At 48.7% G+C, this 22,856-nt stretch overlaps 1 protein-coding gene across 1 annotated transcript in view; it reads left to right on the forward strand.

The window, feature by feature from the left end:
- The first annotated feature begins 1,052 nt into the window (after window positions 1-1,052).
- Window positions 1,053-22,856, forward strand: part of cldn15b (claudin 15b) — a 121,568-nt gene continuing 99,764 nt past the window's right edge. The window contains exon 1 of the mRNA XM_089129970.1: window positions 1,053-1,381. Coding sequence (XP_088986096.1) covers window positions 1,165-1,381 — 217 coding nt within the window. The 5' untranslated portion in view covers window positions 1,053-1,164. The remainder of the gene's footprint in view (window positions 1,382-22,856) is intronic.

Below are 22,856 nucleotides of genomic sequence, written 5' to 3' on the forward strand. Positions count from 1 at the left end.
AAGCATTGCAGTTATGCTTTATATAGACCACAAATGTATGATTTCTAAGTAAAAATGAATGATTTAAAAGCATGATATATACCCTTTAAGTCAGCTGCGTTGATAAACACGCTGAAAAGCGATTATGCGGGTTGATAGCACCGCACGGCAAAAATGGAAATACAAATTGGTGTCATACTTAAGCCATTTCATGAGATTAGTCTGAACTGCAAGTAACCTTCAACTCCTGAAAGGTACACTTTTAATTAAACATTTCTGAAATTATTGTAGCCTATGGTTCTTCAGTGATAGTACAAGTTCTTAATGTTACTAAATAGGTTGTTGAGATCAGTCATGGTTTCTGCATTTTATGAATGTTTTTTTATGGCATCAAATTATTTAATGGTTTATAACTGGAACTTGAATTCTAAGGAGTGGTGTTATATTTTGCACATTTCCTTAAATCAGTTCATGAAAACTGTAGCCTGAAGGCTTTTTGCTGATCCCAAAAACTATAAAAGAACCTTTCTTTTTAATGTTTAACCTATCAGAGTAACATGCAGTATGCATTTATAACTTCTGGCAGCTACCAGGCATTGAAATCAAACAGCTTAAAAGGCATCACAAGGTTAGATTCCATTTATTGGAGCAACATATAGTTTAATTTATCACTATGTGTGGCTAGCAGTAGAACTATTAAATTTGATGGTGCTCTATAAAAAAGTGAACAAGATTTGATTTGGGTTGGTGGTTCTCTTTTGTACCTGTCTGCCTTTGTCAAAACTATGGACTTATGTAAGACTGTTTAACACACTCTCAGAAAAACCATACTAGTACCTAAATGGTACAAAGTAAATAATGACCTTTTTTCAAAGGGTTTGGTCCACACTTTAAAAAGGCCATTATTTACTTTGTACCATTTAGGTACTAATATGGTAGCTTTTGGAACCAATATGTACCTTTTGAGGTGCTAATATGCACATTGGGTACAAAGGTGTGACTTTTGAAAAGGTACCGCCCCCAGCAACAGCTTGTGTGCCTTTTTTTTTTTCTTTTTTTTCTGAGAGTGCAGGTAACATGGCAAGACAGGCAGACTATATTCCTTGAAAATGTGCAGTATGCACACAGAACATAGACTGATCTCGAGCCACCCAGAACACCTTGGAACGCAGAAGATCCAGAGATATGAAAGACATATTGCAAATTATTGCACTTCTTTTGGGTTTTTTGGGGTGTGGGTTTGCTGTATTATCATTACTTAGTCACTACTGGAAAGTGTCTTCAGATGACGATAGTGTTATCATCACATCCAGCATCTTTGAGAACCTTTGGATGTCCTGTGCAGATGATTCCACGGGTACTTTCAATTGTTGGGATTTCCAGTCCATGCTCGCTTTACCAGGTAAAACACTGATAATTGTGTAAACAACTGAAATACTGATAATAGGGTACCACTTTACAATAAGGTTCATTAGTTAACATTACTTAATGTATTAACTAACATGAACTAACAATGATCAATACATTTGTTACTTTATTAGTTAATCTTTGTTAAAGTTAGTTAATAAAAATAAAAATACAGCTGTTCATTGTTTGTTCATGTTTGTTCACAGTGCATTAACTAATGTTAACAAATACAACCTTTGATTTTAATAATGAATTAGTAAATGTTGGAATTAATATTAACTAAGATTAATAAATTCTGTAGAAGTATTATTCATTCTTAGTTCATGTTAACTAAGGTAGTTAACTAATGTTAACTAAATTAACCTTATTGTAAAGTGTTACTGATAATTCATTATACTACTGATATTGCTATCATTACTCTTTACTGAGTTACATTTAAAATATGCATGTTGTTCTTTTTTATGTTCAAAACTATGTGTAAGTCATCAAAACTGATCCATGCTACTAAAACAGTATGTTTTGACCAAAAATAAGTCAAAATGATTGTGCATGACATTCTTTTAAGGATGTGAAATTAATTTGCGAAATCACCAAGTGGCGCAAAGGCCAATTGTCACTTGTAACTGAAGATAAAATAATGATATAAATTAAACCTTGCACCTAAACCTTTTGATGTTACTGACTTTATCGCTGCTGTCTGAGACATTATGAAACTATTTCTGTGCCACTATTGAATCTGACAGTGAGACCCTCCAGTGAGTTTGAAGCTAATTGATTTTTGAGACATTTCAATGTATATTGAGGTCACATGTTTTTTGTGGGTCTTCAAGTTATTTTTCAGGTAAGAGCGGGCACAGACATTTGTAATTTTAATGTACTGTATCTGGCTTCCGGTGTCATTCGCTTCCAGTTATTTTTAGCTGTAAAAACAGCTTGTTATGCTTGATATGGAAAACTGGTTTCCCTTTCAAGGGAATTCGAGCTGCGTCGAAACGCTGTGGGAACGCCTCTGCATGATTGCGTCATGAAGCACGTAATGGCGAATGGCGTGACGGAACATATTGTGATGTCATCGACCAGGAAACTAAAAATCACACCTGAACCACACAGTGTCAGCTTCCATGTCTTCAGTCAGCGCTCTATGTGAATAATATGTCCCTGGTGTTTTTTGTCCGTCTTAAAATTATTGTGTCTCACAGCTAATGTGTGAAAGTTAGGAGCTGTGTATCGAAACAGAATAGCCACTTCATGTAAAGCAAACTGCTTTTTGAATCGTGTCCCTCTCTGCCTTCAATACATTACGAGCGGGTATAGACACTATCGGAAGTTTTAGCTCCGCTCCTGTTGAGTCTTAACTAGGTCTGATCTCGGACTATGGGTCAACATAAAGAATCCATGGCTCGGATCTCACGTTGCCTATGGGTCCGCAATACTGTATATTTATAATGCGGAGGAAACTGAGCTAAAGGAGTTCCCCTTTCTCTCTTTTTCCTATGATCACAACTAATATGTGTGTTTGCAAGCCATGATTCTTTTTGTATTCAAATAGGAATTTTCAGCCTCTAATTTAGACTATGAAATACTTGTCTGATTGTTACTGGCTACATTCAAATTTAAGGAATTAAATGAAATATATTCATGGCCTTTTAGCTGCATAAAATACTATGCACTTTCTAAAATCCATGTTTATGGTAAAGGCATGTTCCGAGTGCTTTGTGCCCTTTCTAAAATCCATTTTTATGGTTTTATTTAATTTTGAGAAATTACATGAAATATCTCTTTGGTTTTTAGCTGCATAAAATACTATGCACTTTCTAAATCCATGTTTATGGTAAGGGCACGGCCGGGCACCGAATGCTTTGTGGGCTTTCTAAATTCAGTATTTATGGTAAAACGGTTCTTAGGGAAGTTATTGTCCCTAAGTAGGCCAAGAAGCCCTGACGCCAGTGGTGTCAGGCTTCTGAGGGTACACCCCTCCGTGGGGAAGATGGTTTACACCTCATTATGCGGTGCCCTTCTTACCTCGGTGCCCTCAGGGGACCGGTCTGCTATCGGGGGCAAAGCAAAGTGTTCTTCCTTTCGTAGGCCAGCCATTGTAAAGCAGTTTCAAAAACTGTTAGGTCTGATGGCAGCAACGTCCAACGTTATACCTTGTGGCCTGTTGTACATTGTGGCCATAAAGGTATGGACATGGTCAGAAACAATGCTCAGGTAGGCCGTTGCATTTAAACAATGCCCAATTGGCACTAAGGGACGTAAAAGTGTGCCAAGAAAACATCCCCCACACCATTATAACACCAGCAGCAGCCTGCACAGTGGTAACAAGGGATGATGGAACCATGTTCTCATTCTGTTTACGGCAAATTCTTTAGGGCTGGAACTATTAGTCGACATTGTCGACAACGTCGACAATAAAAAATCGTCAACAAATATCATTGTTGTCGAGTAGTCGTTTGATCTCAATTGACCTAATGTAAGGGCGTGCGATTTGACCACTACTGCTTTGGCGCTAGAGTGTAATGCAGCCCTTTACACATGCTATAGAGGGAATGCGCGTGACGTCACCATCGGCCTGAGTGCCTGCAGTTCCTCAGTCCGCTCAAAACGACTAAGCGGCTGTATATGATTTCAGCGTGAATGCCGCGAAAAACAAACACAACACACACAAATAAAGTGGGAAAGAGCTTTGCGATTGACTGTAGGCCTACAACTAGATTTGACAAAACATCGGAGGTATATTTTTACAGACTGCTATGGAAAGAGGAGCAAATGGATCGCTGCAATTCACAGAAACAACTGGACTCCAGTCAGCGAATTTGCAAGTTATCATTTTGTGTCAATATGCTGAATTTAGCTGTAAAACCATACCCATATATTTTGTATTGTTATATACATTAACAGCTCATCAATTAAATATTTATCATTGCATATTCTGCATAATTGGATGTTCCCTATCGTAGTCACTTCGAGTTACGTCAGAAGTGACGGAGATTGGGGGTTTCGCATAGAAAGCCAATCCTCTTCGAGTATTAAAACACGAGCCAATGGCATGCAATGCCTTGGGGCTGCGGAAATTTGCATAGCGTACTCCGCCCTACTCCGTGAGTATAAAAGGAGGAAGTGAACGCAACCGCAGTATGTTTTCGCTTCGGAGCCAAGAGAACCTCTTCACTCCTGAAAGCACTGTTCAAGACTCTTCGAGACGAGCGTCCTCTTCAGTGTTGGTGTGACGGCGGTACCCAGCGAGATTCTGCATCGCCTGCGATCTGAGCAGTGGTCTGCCAGACTTTGCGCTTCTCCCTGGTCGCTTCAGCGCTGAAAGAGTGAATTTCCTCCTCTCATTGAAAGAGCTGCACGCGCACGTCTTTTTAAAGACGGTTCGCCCGTGCTCTTCTGGGTGTGATTGATTTCTGTCGTCATCTGATGGTCACGATCGCTGCTTTGTATGCCTGGGCATTTCAGCATGCAGCAGCAGCGTTCGTGGATGACTCATTTTCCTTCTGTGGGAACATGACCATCTCTACACTGAGGTCGAGACTCAATGATCTCACTTGAGTGAGAGTCCCGGTCCCCCCCGCTCGATCGGTTTCCTCCATAGGGGGCCCGTCGACCCGGGGACCTGGTGATTTACGGTGATGGTGTGGGATAAGCCCCGACGATTCCTCGGGCCACACCTCCCGCCTCAGTGCGAGAGCCAGCGAGCGTTAGTTCGATTCAGTCGGTTGCTTCTTCGGTGGCACCGGCTGCTTCGGGCAGCGCTCCAGATGATGATGCGATGTCGATCACAGCATCACTAGGCGGGCTTGACTCCTCGGGAAGTGAGGAGGCGGCCGCGTTGCCTCCCTCGGGAGCGTCAGCGCCGCCGTGTCTGATCCCGCGATGATGGCCGTGCTATCTCGGGCGTCCGTGAGCATCGGGTGGGGGTGGAACTCCGCCCCTCCCCGATCTCTCGCGGCTGAATAATTGGTTTTTGGGTAACGCTGCCGCCTTACGGCCACGGCCAACCCCAATTTCCTTTTTTCCCCGAGTTGCATGCGGAACTGACACGCACTAAAAAATAAATAAATTAAAAAAAAAAAAAAAAGCGTGCTTAGTTCCCCGCCCTTCCTCCCCTCGGCGATGCGGCTGTCTGTGGGTACGCTGGGGCTCCCCCGGTCAACCGGCGGTTGCTCTCAGATGCCCCTCCAAAGCCTATGGGTTCTCGTCGTCTATGGCGGCGCGATTCTGTAGAGCGGCGGGACAGGCAGCCTCCGCCCTGCATATGATGAGCACCTACAAAGCTAGCTGCTCAGGAATGTGCACGAGGAGGTGACGGACCAAGCGAGCTGCGAGCCTGTCGCCTACCTTGTCCTTAAACGGGTCACGGAGGCGGTCGCTCGCTCCCTTGGTCAGGTGATGCCCACCGCTGTGGTCCAGGAGCATCATAATGTTCGGCGGTGCGGTCCAGGACTTTGCCCAGCACTTCTCGACCGCCTAGGAGCAGACGAAGGCGGTTTCTCTGCCCCGACGGCCAGCTGCTGCCTCCAACCAGCCGTCGGCTCGGGCGCCTCCGCCAGCTCGCCGCCGAGGACGCCCCCCTGCGGCTCCCTTCCCTCCCACGCGGCCCCAGCAGCAGCCTTCAGCCGGTTCGCGTCGCGGAGGAGGCCACAGGTAAGCGTCCCAAGAAAAGAGCCCCCCCTCAGGCCGCGTGCCCCGCTAGATGCCAGGCGAAGCGATGTTCCTGAGGCGGGCCGCTCAGTGATAGTGTCATGGTTTTTCTCAGGAGGCGGTGGCAGGGCCCCTCCTTCCCCGGTGGAGGGCCGGTGGAGAATCTTTTGTTCTAGCTAGCTCCCTGAGCTGGTTGAGGAAAAGCTGACACTGTCATTGAGCACACAGACTGGAATGAGCGCGCACGACGTCCAGTGCGTCGCCCCGTTCATTCCTCTCTGTCTCGGAGGGCGCGGAAGGGTGCGTGTGTCGTCCCCGGGCTACGCCAATCCCTTCCCCCTCTGTCGCCAGACCCCCGGCAGAACAGACCCCCGTGGAACGCTCTGCCTTCCCTGGTCTCTTCTGTCGGGGAGCGGGTTTCGACGGTGCATCCGGACGGGGTAACTCCTGCACGCATGCCGGTCGACCCGCCTCGCTGCCCCTCCGGGGGGACGTCTGTGGTTCGCATGACCCCGTTGGCTCACTTCCTGGAAGCCTGGCTAGCGCTTCCCGGGGTTCCCGCTGGGTCATCAGAACGATCGGATTCGGCTACGCGATTCAGTTCGCACGGTCTCTTCCCCGCTTCAGGGGAGTTCGCTCCACGATGGTTGGTGGCTATGCCCCAGTCTTGAGAGCGGAGATTGCGACCCTGCTGGCGAAGGGTGCAATCGAGACGGTCCCTCCAGCCGAGGTGAGGTCCGGGCTTTACAGCCCGACTTCATTGTCCCCAAGAAAGACCGGTGGGTTACGACCGATCCTGGACCTGCGCATTTTGAACCGTTCTCTCCATCGACTACCGTTCAAAATGCTCACGGCCAAACGCATTTTCGAATGTGTTCGGTATCAGGATTGGTTTGCAGCGATCGACCTGAAGGACGCGTACTTCCATGTCTCCATTCTCCCTCGACACAGACCGTTTCTTCGGTTTGCCTTCGAGGGCCAGGCATACCAGTACGCCGTTCTCCCATTCGGGTTAGCTCTGTCCCCTCGCGTCTTCACGAAGATCGTCGAGGCAGCCCTTGTTCCCCTTCGCGAACACGGGGTTCGCATCCTGAACTATCTCGACGACTGGCTGTTACTAGCACACTCTCGAGCTCAGGTTTGCGAACACAGAGACCTGGTGCTACGGCACCTAGCCCGTCTGGGCCTTCGGGTCAACCGGGAAAAGAGCAAACTTTGCCCCGTGCAGAGGATCTCTTTTCTCGGCATGGAGATAGACTCGGTCGCCATGTCCGCGCAGCTCACGAACGAGCGCGCGCACTCACTGCTGGCTTGTCTTCGACAGTTCGAGGGCAAGAGTGCGGTTCCACTGAAACTTTTCAGAGGCTCCTGGGACATATGGCATCCGCGGCCGCGGCAACGCCGCTCGGTTTGCTTCATATGAGACCGCTTCAGCTGTGGCTTCGCGATCGAGTCCCGAGGTGGGCATGGCATCGCGGCTCGCTCCGAGTTCCAGTGACTCCGACGTGCCGCCGATCCTTCTTCCCGTGGTCGAACCTCAGCTTTTTACGGACAGGGTCCCTATTCAGCGAGTTTCCAGGCATCTCGTTGTCTCCACGGATGCGTCTACCACGGGTTGGGGTGCCATGTGCAATGGGCATGCAGCCGCCGGTTCCTGGACAGGAGCCCAGCGCCTCATGCACATCAATTGCCTCGAGCTGTTGGCAGTACGGCTCGCCCGGCACCGCTTCCGAGCGTGCTCTAGGGCCAGCATGTGCTTGTCCGCTCAGACAACACTACGGCAGTAGCGTACATCAACCACCAGGGGGGGTCTACGCTCGCGCCGGTTGTCGCAGCTCGCCCGCCACCTCTTGATATGGAGTCAGAAGCACCTGAGGTCCCTTCGTGCAGTTACATTCCTGGAGACCGGAATCGGGCAGCCGCGAGCTGTCCCGGGCCCGTCCCATCTCCGGCGAATGGCGACTCCATCCCCAGTCGGTCCAGCTGATTTGGGACCAGTTCGGGGAGGCACAGTTAGACCTGTTCGCCTCTCGGGACTCGTCCCACTGCGCCCAGTTATTCTCTGACCCGCGGCTCTCTCGGCTCGGATGCGCTGGCGCACAGCTGGCCACGGGGCCCACGCAAGTGTGCGTTCCCCCAGTGAGCCTCCTTGCACGGGTGTTGTGCAAGATCAAGGAGGACGAGGAGCAGGTCTTGCTGGTAGCCCCCTACTGGCCCACCAAGACGTGGTTCTCCGAACTCTTGCTCCTCGCGACAGCACCTCCTTGGCCTATTCCTCTGAGACCGGACCTACTCTCTCAGAGACGGGGCACTCTGTGGCACCCTCGTCCCGATCTTGGAGGCTGCACGTGTGGCTCCAGGACGGGACGAGGCAGGTTTGAGTTCGCTGCCACCTGCGGTGGCGGCAACCATCACTTCCGCAAGAGCGTCGTCCACGTGACACCTTATGCGTTGAAGTGAAACCTCTTCGTCAATTGGTGTTCTTCTCGCTGAGAAGACCCCCGGAGATGTTCGATCGGAGTCATGCTTCCTTCCTGCAAGAGGGGTTGTAGCGCAGGCTGTCGCCCTCCACCCTTTGGATTATGTCGCGGCCATTGCCGCGTCTCATGATGCAGTGAAAGGTAAGTCTATGGGAAGCATGACCTGGTCATCAGGTTCCTGAGGGGAGTGAGGGGGCTAAATCCGCCTCCCTCCCCTCCTGCCCTCTGGGGACCTCTCAGTAGACCTGGGTGCTCTGCAGAGGCCTCCCCTGGAGCCTTTGCAGTCGGTAGAGTTTTTGCCCTGTCCTATGTGACAGCACTCCTGATTGCATTGGTATCCATCAGGAGAGTAAGGGACCTGCACGCACTCTCTGTTGACGAAGTGTGCCTGGAGTTCGGGCCGGCTTACTCTCACGTATTCCTGAGACCCCGGCCTGGATATATGCCCAAGGTTCCTACCACTCCCCTCCGGGACCTGGTGGTGAACCTGCAAGCGCTGCCCCTGGAGGAGGCAGACCCAGCCTTGGCACTGCTCTGTCCGGTACGTGCTCTCCGCACCTATGTCGACAGAACGCAGTGTTTCAGGACCTCAGACCAGCTCTTTGTCTGTCATGGGGGGAGCCAGAAGGGAAGGGCTCTCTCAAAGCAACGGCTGTCCCACTGGATAGTGGATGCCATTGCTTTGTCTTACCAGCAGCAAGGCCTTCCGTGCCCCCTTGGTGTGACGGCCCATTCCACTCGGAGTGTAGCCTCCTCTTGGGCTTTAGCGCACGGCGCCTCGCTAACAGACATCTGCAGAGCTGCAGGCTGGGCGACACCCAACACCTTCGCCAGATTCTATAATCTGCGAATTGAGCCGGTATCCTCTCACGTACTCGTTTCGGCCAGTTCTGGATCCGCTCAGGTGTCTTCGCTTGCTCGCCACTCCACTCCCCGGACTGGATAAGTGCGATATTTCCTCAGTTCTTCCATTGAAGTCTTGAGTCCTCCAGCACCGACGATGCGGGCACCACTGCGTTGCTCTGGATGCTAGCTAGGTGCCTCCATGCGCACGGTTCCCCATGGTAACCGTCTCATGTGTATTATCCACTGTAAGCCTCTCTGAGCATGTGTCTTCCCTTGGCAAGCCATCTGCCACCCCTGGAGTTTAAATCAGTAGCCACCTGCGGTTGGTACTCCAGTGTTCCATATGCGTTCCTATGTGGCCATATGTGTATTCTTAAGTCCTCCCTTCGGTAGGCAGCTGGTAGCATGTCCCCTTCGGGATATGTTCCCAGTGTACCTTGGTAATCCTGTGTCAAAGTCGGATCCCCAAAAAAAAAAAAAAAAAAGAGGTAAGGCTCGGGGGTTCAGTCTTTCGCAGGGCACTGGAAGACAGCTTGAAGATGGCGTGATGGCACAGACCCCCAATCTCCGTCACTTCTGACGTAACTCGAAGTGACTACGATAGGGAACGTCTCGGTTACGTATGTAACCCTCGTTCCCTGAGTAGGGAACGGAGACGTTACGTCTCCCTGCCACTTCTGCTGTATCGCTGGGTAGAGGCCGAGTTCAGTCTTGGCTCCTCAGCGAAGACATACTGCGGTTGCGTTCACTTCCTCCTTTTATACTCACGGAGTAGGGCGGAGTACGCTATGCAAATTTCCGCAGCCCCAAGGCATTGCATGCCATTGGCTCGTGTTTTAATACTCGAAGAGGATTGGCTTTCTATGCGAAACCCCCAATCTCCGTCACTTCTGACGTAACGTCTCCGTTCCCTACTCAGGGAACGAGGGTTACATACGTAACCGAGACGTTTTTTAATAAACACTGACCAAAAAAACTTATAAAGTTTTAGGGCTGGACGATATGATATATATATATATATATATATATATATAGGCTACATATAACACTGATATAAGTGATCACCCGGATTTAGACCTACCTATATTATATTTATATAAAGCGTTCACAGGCAAATTTGCTTTATGTTTAGGTCTTGCTTTTATTTCCCCGGTGTCGAAATCAGGCAAATGTCAGGCAACACGATTCCTGGCTGCATGTCAATATCCATGTGTTAACCATTCCTGCTTCTGTCTCCTAATCGTGATTGGAAGACACAGGGGAGATTCATCTTCTCCAGGGCCGGAACTTCTCTTCCCGGGGTTAACCCCAAAAACTTCACGATTCACGCTGTGTAAGAGTGTTGGTAGCATAAAGAAAACAAAGAGGCCGTCTTGCCGAAGACTTTAGGTGATTTATTTTACTGGCTGCACTGAAATACACTGCACATAACTAACTATCTGCACCGATCACCGCGTCACTCTCTCTCACACACTCTTCCCCGCTCCTTCACGCGCGGGAGTCCAAAGGTGAAAGTAAAAGGGGCGCGCCTCGGACATGCGCACTCTCTCAATCTCATTCACACACACACTGAGCTATGATGAACTAAACACATAGGAGACACATCCCACAACACTACCCCCACCATGGACTGGCAATTAACACTAATTCCATTCCATCTAAATACACTAGCACACAATCTCTATATCCGTAGGCCTAAAATGTGAAGAGATAGCTGTGTCCCAAATAATATGTAAATCCAAAGGGGTAGGTTTAATTTAAGTGCCTAAAGAGTGCGAAAAGTTCTAAAGCTCATTCAACAGTGAACACAGGAGTGAAAAATAAAGAAATTAATAGAAATGCAATTGCCTCTAATAAAATATAAGAGCACATTACCTTTCAAATCCTATTCTTCGGTGATCAGTGATAATACTGTCTGACTAATCTGGTAATAATCAAAAGATACATTAAATGCAATCAATGCAAGCATGTAAAAGCATCGAATAGCTCCTAAGCATTTTTTTTTTAAGAACATTAACAACAACAAAAATATATATACCTAGAACAAACTAGACTAGAGTCCAAAAACATAAGCTGTAAAGTCTCTAGTGCAAATATGAACTGCCGTAGGTGACTCACTCAGTAACCCAGTCCCCGTACCGGAGCGGTCCCCGGCACTGACGTTGGGGCCGAGGTTCGCGCGGAGACTGGTGTTGTGGCTCTCCCACCGCACCCCCACCATGGTCAAGTATCACATGGGAAGGAGTGGGTGGAAGAGACCCGGCAATGCGAGAATTAGTAGCAGGTGGAGCAGACAGCCAGGAGTCGCTGGGACCATCACCCGAGGCAGTAGAGTAGAGGCTGTGTAGACCAAGATCCTCCTGGTCTGCGGGGTGCCCGTCCACAGCTGGTGGCAGGATCTCAGAAGGCGTCCAGTTCTTGGATTGGTCCAGGACCCAAGTGATGTCCAGGGGCTCACGGCTGCGGTAAGCCTTAAGTTGATCATGGTGGACGACTTTGACCTTAGCTCTGGGGCTCTTCTGAATCCAGTAAACTAGATCATCCAAATCTCCCATAACAAAGTAAGGGAGGGGAGAAACTTTTTGACTTTGTTTCTTACATGACGTGTTCCTTTGATAAGATACCACACCGCATCGCCGACTTTGTACTGTGTGTGGCAAGCATTTTTGTCGTATTGTCTTTTTGCACGCATGACTGACTCACCGAGGGCTTCTCGGGTGATGTTATGGGCCAGTTCCAACCGCTCGCGCATTTGTTGCACATACTCTGGGGCTGAAGTGGCATGGTCAGAGTCTGGGGGCAAACCAGCCACAAGGTCCATTGGCTCACTTATTTCACGGCCGAACATCATGAAGTTGGGGGTGAAACCAGTAGCGCTGTGCTTGGTCGCTCTGTAGGCCATAACTGCATATGGAATCATCAGATCCCAATCCCAGTGACAGTGTTCGGCAGTGGAGGCCAGGATCTTTTGTAGTGTGGCGTTAAAGCGCTCCACTTGGCCGTCGGACTGTGGTCTGAATGGTACAGTGTGGGTTTTGTCGATGCCAAACAAACGGCACATTTCTTGGAATACCTCTGATTCAAAATTGCGCCCTTGATCACTGTGCAAAGAGTGAGGCATTCCAAAGCGGCACACCCATTCAGTTGCAACAACGTTTGCCACTGTCACAGCCTTTTCGTCAGGGATTGCAAACGCTCCAGTCCATTTGGTGAAATACTCCTGTATTACGAGTATATAACTGTTTTTGCGTTCTGTCTCATTGAGTGGGCCCATAATATCCAGTGCAATGCGCTCCATGGGGGCTCCAACTCTGACAGTTCCCATGGGTGCTTGTGGAGTCTTGTGGGGCCTGGCTCTGCATGCGCAGTCTGTGCAAGTTCGGCACCAGAGGGCCACATCTTCTCTCATGTGGTACCAGTAGTATTTGGTTTGAAGTCTGGCCACAGTCCTTTCAATACCAAAATGTCCACCTATTGGCCCTTCATGCATTTGTCGCATAACATCGGGTTGCATCTTGCGTGGGAGAACAATTTGAGGATAGAACTGTGTATCGTCTAGACAGTAAAAACGGCGGACCAGCACTCCATCTTTGAAGTACAGTCTTCTCCATTGACTCCAGTACGTTTTGGTGGCTGGGCTGCATGGAGAGACTGCGATCCACGAAGGCCGCTCACTACTGACCTCTAACCAAGCTCTGATTGGTGCAATGTCTGTATCAGCAGTTTGAGCCTGGCGCAACTCCTCCATAGTCCAGCCAGGAAACAGTCTGGTCTCATTCGTGTTCATCACATAAATATCCTCTGTTTGTTTTAAACTGTCTGTGTTAATAACATTTCCAGCGCTTACCCCCACCGGACTCAGCAATAGGAAACTGGTGTCAGAGTCCAAATCACACTGAATTGCTTGGTGACTTATGGTTCTCAGCTGCAAAGAAGGGTCCTGCAGATTACAAGGACAGGACTGGCGGCAGGGCCTGCGGGAGAGGCTGTCAGCATTAGTGTGGACGCGACCTGGGCGATGGACGATTTCGAACTCGTACTCCGCTAGCTTCTCAAGCCACCGGGCTAACTGACCTTCCGGCTCTTTCATTCGTGTGAGCCAGCGCAGGCTACTGTGGTCAGTTCATACCTGGAAAGGCCTCCCAAGTAGGTACTGCCGAAAGTGCGATGTGAAATCGACAATGGCTAGCAACTCCCGTCTCGTAGTGCAATAGTTCTGCTCCGCTTTAGTTAGTTTGCGGCTGCCGTAAGCCAACACACGTTCTGTGCCACCCTGCATTTGTGACAAGACCGCTCCAATACCGGTGTCGCTGGCATCGGTGTCCAGGATCATTTCACCATGGTCCAGTGGATAGCCTAAGACAGGGGCTGTGGTAAGGTGGTGCTTGAGCGTGTCAAAGGCAGCTTGGTGTTCAGCGTGCCATTGGAAGTGGGCATTCTTCTTAGTCAGATTATGTAATGGCTCAGCAATGGAGGCAAAGTCTTTCACAAATCTGCGATAGTACGAAGCGAGACCAATGAAACGTCTGACCTCTTGGACTGATGTGGGAGTGGGCCAGACCTGGACTTTGCTGACTTTATTGGGGTCAGTGGCCACCCCGTGCTCAGACACAATATGACCTAGATAGACAACTTGACGGCGGAACAGGCAGCATTTGGCGGGTTTCAGTTTGAGATTTGCCTGTTTAAGTCTCTGGAACACTTGGCTTAGTCGCTGCAGCATCTCGGGCACATCCTTGGCCAGCATGATGATGTCGTCCAGGTAGACGAGGCAGGTCTCCCACTGCAGGCCAGCAAGGACACGGTCCATCAGACGTTGGAACGTCGCTGGTGCGTTACATAACCCGAACGGCATAACGTTCCATTCAAATAGTCCGTTATGGGTGCAAAAGGCAGCTGCGCGGCGGGCCCTTGGTGTTAGCTCAACTTGCCAGTAACCTGCAGCAAGATCCAGAGTACTGAACCATTTGGCAGTGGCGAGGGTGTCCAGCGTATCTTGGATGCGAGGTAATAGATACGCGTCAGTGATGGTGAGGTTGTTGAGAGCCCTATAGTCTATACAAAGGCGATAGGTGCCATCCTTTTTACGCACCATAACGATCGGCGAGGCCCAACTGCTGTGGCTGCGTGTGGCAATGCCGCTCTGAAGGCCCTCACTGATCTGCTGTTCCGCACTTCGCTGTTTTTCCCCAGCCATTCGACGAGGAGACTGCTTCACTGGAGGTCCCGGCCGGGTTATGATGTCATGCTGCACAAGACTGGTCCGGCCCAGATCACCAGGTCCCTTGGAAAAGACACTTTCATAGGCACACAACAGATTCGATAATTCAAGCCTTTCCCTGCCATTAAGACCCGTGGAACTCTGGGCATAGAGCTCCTGGAGGTGCTCTGGAACTGCAGGGAGGCTGACTGGAAAGTCTGCCGCGATGGGGACACTGGACGGAGACAGGGCTTCCGCTGGCTGGAGGAGGCCTGCAATGGCACCTTCTTTAATAGTCACAGCTTTGTTGCCAGGGTTAAACAAACGTAATGGAATGATGTTGGTGGCCTGTGCGTTGACTAGGGCTCTGGCAATGAGTACTCTGTGCTTTTCAACAAAGCCTTTAGTGGGGCTAAGCATCATGTCTCCCTGAGATTCTCTGCAAAAATACACATTGCCCTTGGCTAAGTACTCTTGTCCCGCTTCAACCACAACAGTTCTGGCTACTCTTACAGCGTGTGACTTTGGAACAGTCTCTGGGTGAAAGTAGGGCACTTCTTCTCCGAACAGAATTATGCGGTGCTTACCGAAATCCAGGCGGGCCTCAGCTTGGGTGAGGAAAGGATGGCCAAGCAGCACTTCATTGCCCTCTATGTCCGCTACTAGGAAGTCTACTTCAACTTGACGGTTGTTAATACTGACTGGTACCTTGGCCTCACCAAGCACTGGCACTTCTCCTGGCCCCACCCCGAGCAAAGTCTCTACAATGGATGACTGGAGTGGTGGTCTCACGTCTTGGTGATTGGCGTTATATTGGTGAAGGGGCAGCACGCTCCTCCGCGCTCCACTGTCCAGGACTGCACATACCTCCAGCTCAGATATGCGCATGTGAATGTTCATTTCACGACTCTGGCTTTTAAGGTGGAACACGGTGGTCAGCGGGCTTTCTTTGGCGGCTTTTGAAAAGAAAGTCTCTGTGTTTCTTTGCGGGGACGAGCACTGGCTTTGTTTGTGACCCCAACCATTACAGTTATAGCAGCGAATGTCACCCCTATTAAAGTTCTTGTGCTGCTTTAGTGCTTTTACAGGTGTGCGTGGGACAAAGTGATTGGGGGATGGGCTAACCGCAGAGGAGGTAGTGGTAATTACAGTCTCATTTTTGTCCCTTTCTCTGACAACAGCGGCACGGGGTCTGCGTTCAATGAGGTTGCGTGCCCCTGGCTGCATAATGCTGGTGACATAGGAAGCAGCTCGCTTGGTAGTGTCATGACGGTGGGCTATCTCGTAAGCTTTAGCTAGTGTAGCTGGACGTTTTTCTCTGGACTAGCTCTGCATCACCCAGGCCGTTTGTGAAAACTTCAACTGCTATAGCGTCTTGCTCAGCCTCTGACCAATCACCGTAAGCTATTGAAACTTTTTCATAAATGTCATCTCTAAACACATGAAGAGCTTCACCAGATTTACGCACTCTTTGCCTCAGCTCTACTGCTACAACCGCTGCATGATCTGAAGAAGGGCCATAAGCAGTTTCGAGTTCCTCCAGCAGGCGGCGGTAGTCCCATTTGGATGAACGAGGATTTCTATGGACGATGGCACCCGGCAGTTTTCACCTATTAAATCCAGTCACGCAGCAGATCTTTTGCCACTCGGTCAGGCTGAGGGGGGTTGTCACGCGGGAAAGTCACGTGTCAATGCATTCCCTCTATTGCGGTAAAAGGAAAAAACAGTGCGAATTATGACAGACTGCAAACGAATCGGAACTAGCAAGGTTTGGGAAAGTTTCACAAAAATTAAAACCAACAATGCTGTCATGTGCAATACATGCAAGGTGGAACTTGCTTTTCACAGGAGCACAACATGCATGTTGGAGCACTTAAAGAGGAAACATCCCAGCAAAAGAGGAGTCGGTGTGAACTGAGTGTTCTCCAGCTGGAGCTAACTAACTAGTGGTAACGTAAATCCCTTTATTAGATAATGCAATACTACTAATAATAGTAATAATATTATCAATAATAATATAATTACAGTAATGTGATGATTTATTTTGCATAGAATAAAGCTTGATCGAGCTTAGGAGTCAGTGCTGTTTTTATTATAGTAACACTATTAGGTATAGTCTTATCACTCGCCTGTATTTTGTTCCATAATAATGAAGACATACAAAAGGAGATGTTAGGAACAATATCATGGCAGTTACTTTTTCTTTTTCATACTGTAAATTAAAAGTTGAATGAGAACGTCAGCTCAATTGTCATGTAAAAAAAGATTGTAATTTTTTACATATAATAATGGTTTGCATATTAATATTTTACCATTCTTTGTGTCCTGAAGTAAATGTCCCTTTTTCTGTTTCAGTTCTAAGAAAAGCAATGGGGCCTATTAACCAATGCTTAGAGAGAATTTGTATGTGATTTGATTTGGACTGAAATCTGAAAACTTAAAGAGAATGACCTGATTAGTTGGCTCAAAGTTCATTAAAACAATTATTTCAAAAGCTGAACTGATTTTCTTTTTTATTATAGTAAGAATATCTATAACTCAATGTTTTAACTAATTGAAAAAGTTGATTAGTCGATTAATCATTCTAATAATCGTTAGATTAATCAATTATCAAAATAATCGTTTGTTGCAGCCCTTAAATTCTGACTCTACCATCTGAATGTCTTAACAGAAATCAAAACTCATCAGACCAGGCAACATTTTTCCAGTCTTCAAATGTCCAATTTTGGTGAGCTCTTGCAAATTGAAGCCTCTTTTTCCTATTTGTAGTGGAGAGTGCTGTTGTAGCCTATCCGCCTCAAGGTTGTGCATGTTGTGGCTTCACAAATGCTTTGCTGCATACCTTAGTTGTAACTGGTTATTTCAGTCAAAGTTGCTGTTCTGTCAGCTTGAATCAGTTGACTCATTCTCCTCTGACCTCTAGCATGAACAAGGCATTTTCGTCCACAGGACTGCCGCTTACTGGACGTTTTTCCCTTTTCACACCATTCTTTGTAAACCCTAGAAATGCTTGTGCGTGAAAATCAATAATTGTCAATAATGGTGACCAAACATTTGAAAACATTGACATCTAAACATCAGTTCTTATGACTGAAATAAAGTCAGTCTGGTTAGTAATAAGTGAAGCTGTTTGTGGAGTTGTTTAATCCTCCTCTGCTGAGATCTTCAAAGATTTAATGTCTTCTTTTTATCTTTATCTTATTTTAAGGTTGTGACTGGATATCCATAGACTTATAGAATAGATTTCATGTTAACCTTTCATACCTGAGATGTCAAAATTCAAACAGCAGAGATCCCACAATGCTATGTAAAATAATGCTTCAGTGTAGTTACAATACATGTATAGGATGGCCCATACATTTCTCATCATGCATTTGTATTTAAAATAAAAACAGGAATACATTATGTTGTTGTAAAATTTAGTTCTCAACAGAGGCCCCACAGCCCTCTCCAGCCCTGTGCCCCGCTAAACGCCAGGCTAAGCGGCGCTCCTGTAACGGGCTGCTCAGATGGCAATCAGTTTTTTCCAGTTTCAAATCAGTTTTTTAGCAGGGCCACTCCTTCCGCCCCGGTGGAGGGTCGGGGGAGAATCCTTGGTTCCCTTTCGTAGTCACTCCGAGTTACGTTGGATGACGGAGAATGGGGGTTTCGCCTAGAAAGCCAATCCTCTTCGAGTATTAAAAAACGAGCCAATAGCAAAGAAATGCCATGGGTCTGCGGATTTTGCATAGCGTATCTCTGCCTCACCCCGTGAGTATAAAAGGAGGAAGCGGACGCAACCGCAGTATGTTTTCGCTTCGGAGCCAAGAGAACTTCTTCACTCCACAAGCCACACAATCTGAGTTTACTACGGTGACTCACCTCTTCAATACGAGCGAACTTTCTGGTGTTGGTGTGACGGCGGTACCCAGCGAGTTTCACATTGCCTGCGATCTGAGCAGTGGTCTGCCAGTGTGTGTGTCTCTCCCTGGTCGCTTCAACATCCGCGGAGTTTTCTCCTCTCACTGAAAGAGTGTGCACGTGGCACGTCTTTTTTTAAAGACGCGTCTTTTTAAAGACGATCTGCCCGTGTATTCCTGAGTGCGGAATTCTGATAGAGTCAGCTGATGGGCGCGAGCGGTGTTTGACATGTTTGGGCTTTGATGATCAAGCTCAGACAGCGCTCGTGGGTGTGTCACGTTCTCTCAGTGGGGACGTGATCATCGCAATGTATAACGGTTGAGACTCTGTGAGCTCAATAGAGTGAGAGTCCCCTCATCCACAACCCGAACTATTTTCTCCACGTGAGATAATACGTCAGCTCCACACCCCGGTCCACACCCCGTCTTTCACGTTGCAACCCACGTGGTCCAGAGTGAGTGGGCGGGGCCCGCCCGCGGGCCCGCGTTCTCATTCGGTTCCCCAGCTGATGAAATCATGTTTATCGCCGCATCACAAGGTGAGCTGGAGTCCTCTGGAGATGGCTCGTCTGTGCTGCTGTCCTCGGATGTGCTAGCATAGCGAGTTTGGTTCAGGGTTCACAGCTATGCTTTCCCGGGCTGCCACGAGTGTCGGGTTTGTGTGGAAAATTCTGCCATGTCCCGAGCACTTAAGGCTGATGATTGGTTTTTGGGGGTGGCGAACCCAAATCCTTTCTTCCCGGATGTGCATGAAGAGGCCGTGAGATCGTGGAAGTCTCCTTTGACTTTTCACGATCACTCAGCGGCCTCTTCCGCCTTCAATGCCCTCGTAGAGGCCGCAGTCTAGGGTACACTGGGGTTCCCCCCTGTGGAGAGTTCTGTGGCAACACTTATGTGTCCCCACCACTGATGGGCAGTAACGCGTTAGAAGTAACGCGTTACTGTAATCCAATTACTTTTTTTCTAGTAACGAGTAAAGTAAGGGATTACAATTGAAAAAACAGTAATTAGATTACCGTTACTTCCCCGTAAACAGCCTGCGTTACTGCGTTAGTTAACCGTGATTTTGTTTAGTCAGACTGTCTAGTGACATGAGTCGTGCGTGAATAAAAATGATGTATGAGCGCCGCGACATCAGTGAGAGACGACTAGAGCACGGGAGAGAGCAGTCGAGCTGCCAACTCTCACACACGCTCACACGACACACCCCCGATTTCTCGCGCTGAAGTGTCAATCCCGTCGGTCAAATGCCTGAAAGATGAGTTTATCTATAAATCTAACCGTTGAGCCACATTTGTGATTGACTAGTTATGCCGCAAATTAGTTAAAATCTCCCGGAATCTAGAGCGAGCGCGCATGCCAGACTGTGTTCCAAAGTCCAAACTTCGTATCGCGCGCAAGACGAGGAGAGCAAGAGAGAGACTTGCGTACTATAGAGCATCCTGATCTGGAAACAGGACCCCCGTTGGAGAATGTCAAAGTTCTACCTCAAATCTGAGCAAGCATGTCACGAAACAGTCTCACACGTAAAGCAAGCCGGTACAGGAATGTGAAACTCCCCCGTCTGACATGACCGCTGAGGCTACATGATGACTGTTTAACTCCGAAAGAAAAAAAACAAAAAAAAAACTTGAAGCCAAAATACGGCATGCAACAGCATTTTCTGTTTTGATCAACTAATTTTTACTCCTCTCTGCAATTTACTGTTAAAAGACGTAAGTGTTAATACTCTGTAATATAGTCAGGAGCGACTTTCATGATTTTATTTTATTTTTACATCTATTCAAATGAAGGATTTTACAAAATATATTTATTTTATATGCTGGAGTATGTAGAAATGTATATTAACAGAAGAAGGGCTGTCTTTTTCATTAAAATGGTGGAATGTGCAGAAAATATCTAAATATTAAATGTTAAATGTTCAACAATTTTCTTCTAGTCTGAGACTGTTGCATTTAATTTAATTTTTGCTTGATGCAATGTGCATAAAGTTAAAATATTGAAACAAATAAAACAAGTTTAAAAAAAGAGAATGTTTAATTTGATTACATTTTAGATGATGAATATGCAGAAAGAATAGAATTAGGCTGAAAGGTCTATGCTTTAGCGTATTCAGGTCGTGCATTATGTTTTTGAAAAGTAACTTAGTAAAGTAAATAGTAAAGTAACTAATTACTTTTGAAAATAAGTAATCAGTAAAGTAATTGGATTAGTAATCAGTAACCAGTAACTAATTACTATTTCCAAGTAACTTGACCAACACTGGTCCCCACAGCGCCTCCACCTGACGTGGCAACCTTAAGCACCCCTCCAATGCCTGTAGGTTCTTGTCTACTCCAGTGGCGGGGACCTATAGAGCTGCGGGGCAGGCTGCCACCTCACTGTATGTTATTGTCATCCTTATGGGCGTTCAGTGACATGCACGAGGATAGGGCTGATTCAGGGCTCATCCTTGAGCTGCCTGCCGTCACCGACCTTGCTCTACGAGCGACGAAGGTGACCTCATGCTCCCTGAGTCCGGTGATGTCCACATGCGTGGTCAGACATTTATGGCTTAACCTGGTTGATGTGCGTGAGGCTGAGTGAACCAGTTTCCTTAACTTCCCCATATCTCAGGCTGGCCTCTTCGGCGGCGCGGTCGTGAACTCTGCCCAACAGTTCTCGTCCGCCCAGAAGTGGACTGTGGCTTTTGTCTGCCGTGCTGTGGAGGTGGTCGCAGGGAGGCGCCCCTGCCCGTACCAGCCCTGCAGCCCCGCTGTACGCCAGGCTATGTGGCGCTCCTGTTACGGGCAGCTCAGATATGGCTTGCAGTTCTTCAGGGAGTGGTTGCAGGCCCACTCCTTCCCCCGGTGGAGGGCTGGGGGAGAATCTTTTCTCCAAAGAGCTGCATTCCATCCCTGAGCACACAGAGCCAGATGGCAGTGTGCGACGCCCCAGTGCCTCGCCACTCTCATCCTCCTCTGCCTCTGAGGGCGTGGATGACAGTGCGTGCCGTCTCCGGACCACTCCGCTCTCATCCCCCTCTATCGCCAGACCCCTGGCAGAGCAGACCCCCGTGGAACGCTGGTCCTTCCCTGGTCTCCTCTGTCGGGGCACGGAGCTTGACGCACATGCGCGGGGTCGCTATGCCACCCTCGCCTGTGCCGATCTCTCCGCCCCGCTGCCCCTCCGGGGGGCCACCTGTGGCTCGGGTGATTCCGCTGGATCAGTTTTTGGGGGCTTGGTTAGAGCTCCCCAATCTGTCCCGTTGGGTCGCCCGAGCTATCAGGCTCGGCTATGCGATTCAGTTTGCACGGTCTCCTCCCCGCTTCAGGGGAGTCCGCTTTACGGTGGTCGGTGGCAATGCCCAGATCATGAGAGCGGAGGTTGCTACCCTGCTGGCGAAGGGTGCAATCGAGGCCGTCCGTCCAGCCGAGATGAAGTCAGGGTTTTACAGTGCCTACTTCATTGTCCCCAAGAAACCCGATGGGTTACGACCGATTCTGGACCTGCGCGTCTTGAACCGCACCCTTCACCGGCTGCCGTTCAAGATGCTCACGGCCAAACGCATTTTCGAATGTGTTTGGCCCCAGGATTGGTTTGCAGCGATAGACCTGAAGGACGCCTACTTTCATGTCTCCATTTTTCCTCGACACAGACCGTTTCTTCGGTTTGCTTTCGAGGAGCAGGCATATCAGTACGTGGTTCTCCCATTCGGACTAGCCCTGTCTCCTCGCGTCTTAACGAAGAATGTCGAGGCGGCTCTTGTTCCCCTTCGCGAACAAGGGGTTCGCGTCCTGAATTACCTCGACGACTGGCTAATCTTAGCACACTCTCGAGATCAGGTCTGCGCACACAGGGATCTTGTGCTCCGGCACCTAGCCCATCTGGGCCTTCGGGTCAACTGGGAGAAGAGCAAACTTTGCCCTGTGCAGAGGATCTCTTTTCTCGGTATGGAGATAGACTCGGTCGCTATGTGCGTGCAGCTTACGAGCGAGCGCGCACAATCACTGCTAACTTGTCTTCGACAGTTTGAGGGCAAGAGTGTGGTCCCACTGAAACTTTTTCAGAGGCTCCTGGGGCATATGGCATCCGCAGCCGCGGCAACGCCACTCGGATTGCTTCATATGAGACCGCTTCAGCTGTGGCTTCGCGATCGAGTCCCGAGGTGGGCATGGCATCACGGTACGCTCAGAGTTCCAGTGACTCCGACCTGCCGTCAGACCTTCACCCCGTGGAGGAACCTCAGCTTTCTACGGGCCAGTGTTCCCCTAGAACGAGTTTCCAAGCATGTTGTTGTCTCCACAGATGCCTCTGCCACGGGTTGGGGCGCCATGTGCAATGGGCATGCAGCCACGGGCTCCTGGACAGGACCCCAGCACCTCATGCATGTCAATTGCCTCTAGTTGCTGGCAGTAC

This window comes from Pimephales promelas, chromosome 4 (genome assembly GCF_988280905.1).
Source record: "Pimephales promelas chromosome 4, fPimPro1.hap1.1, whole genome shotgun sequence".
NCBI classification, from domain to species: domain Eukaryota; kingdom Metazoa; phylum Chordata; class Actinopteri; order Cypriniformes; family Leuciscidae; genus Pimephales; species Pimephales promelas.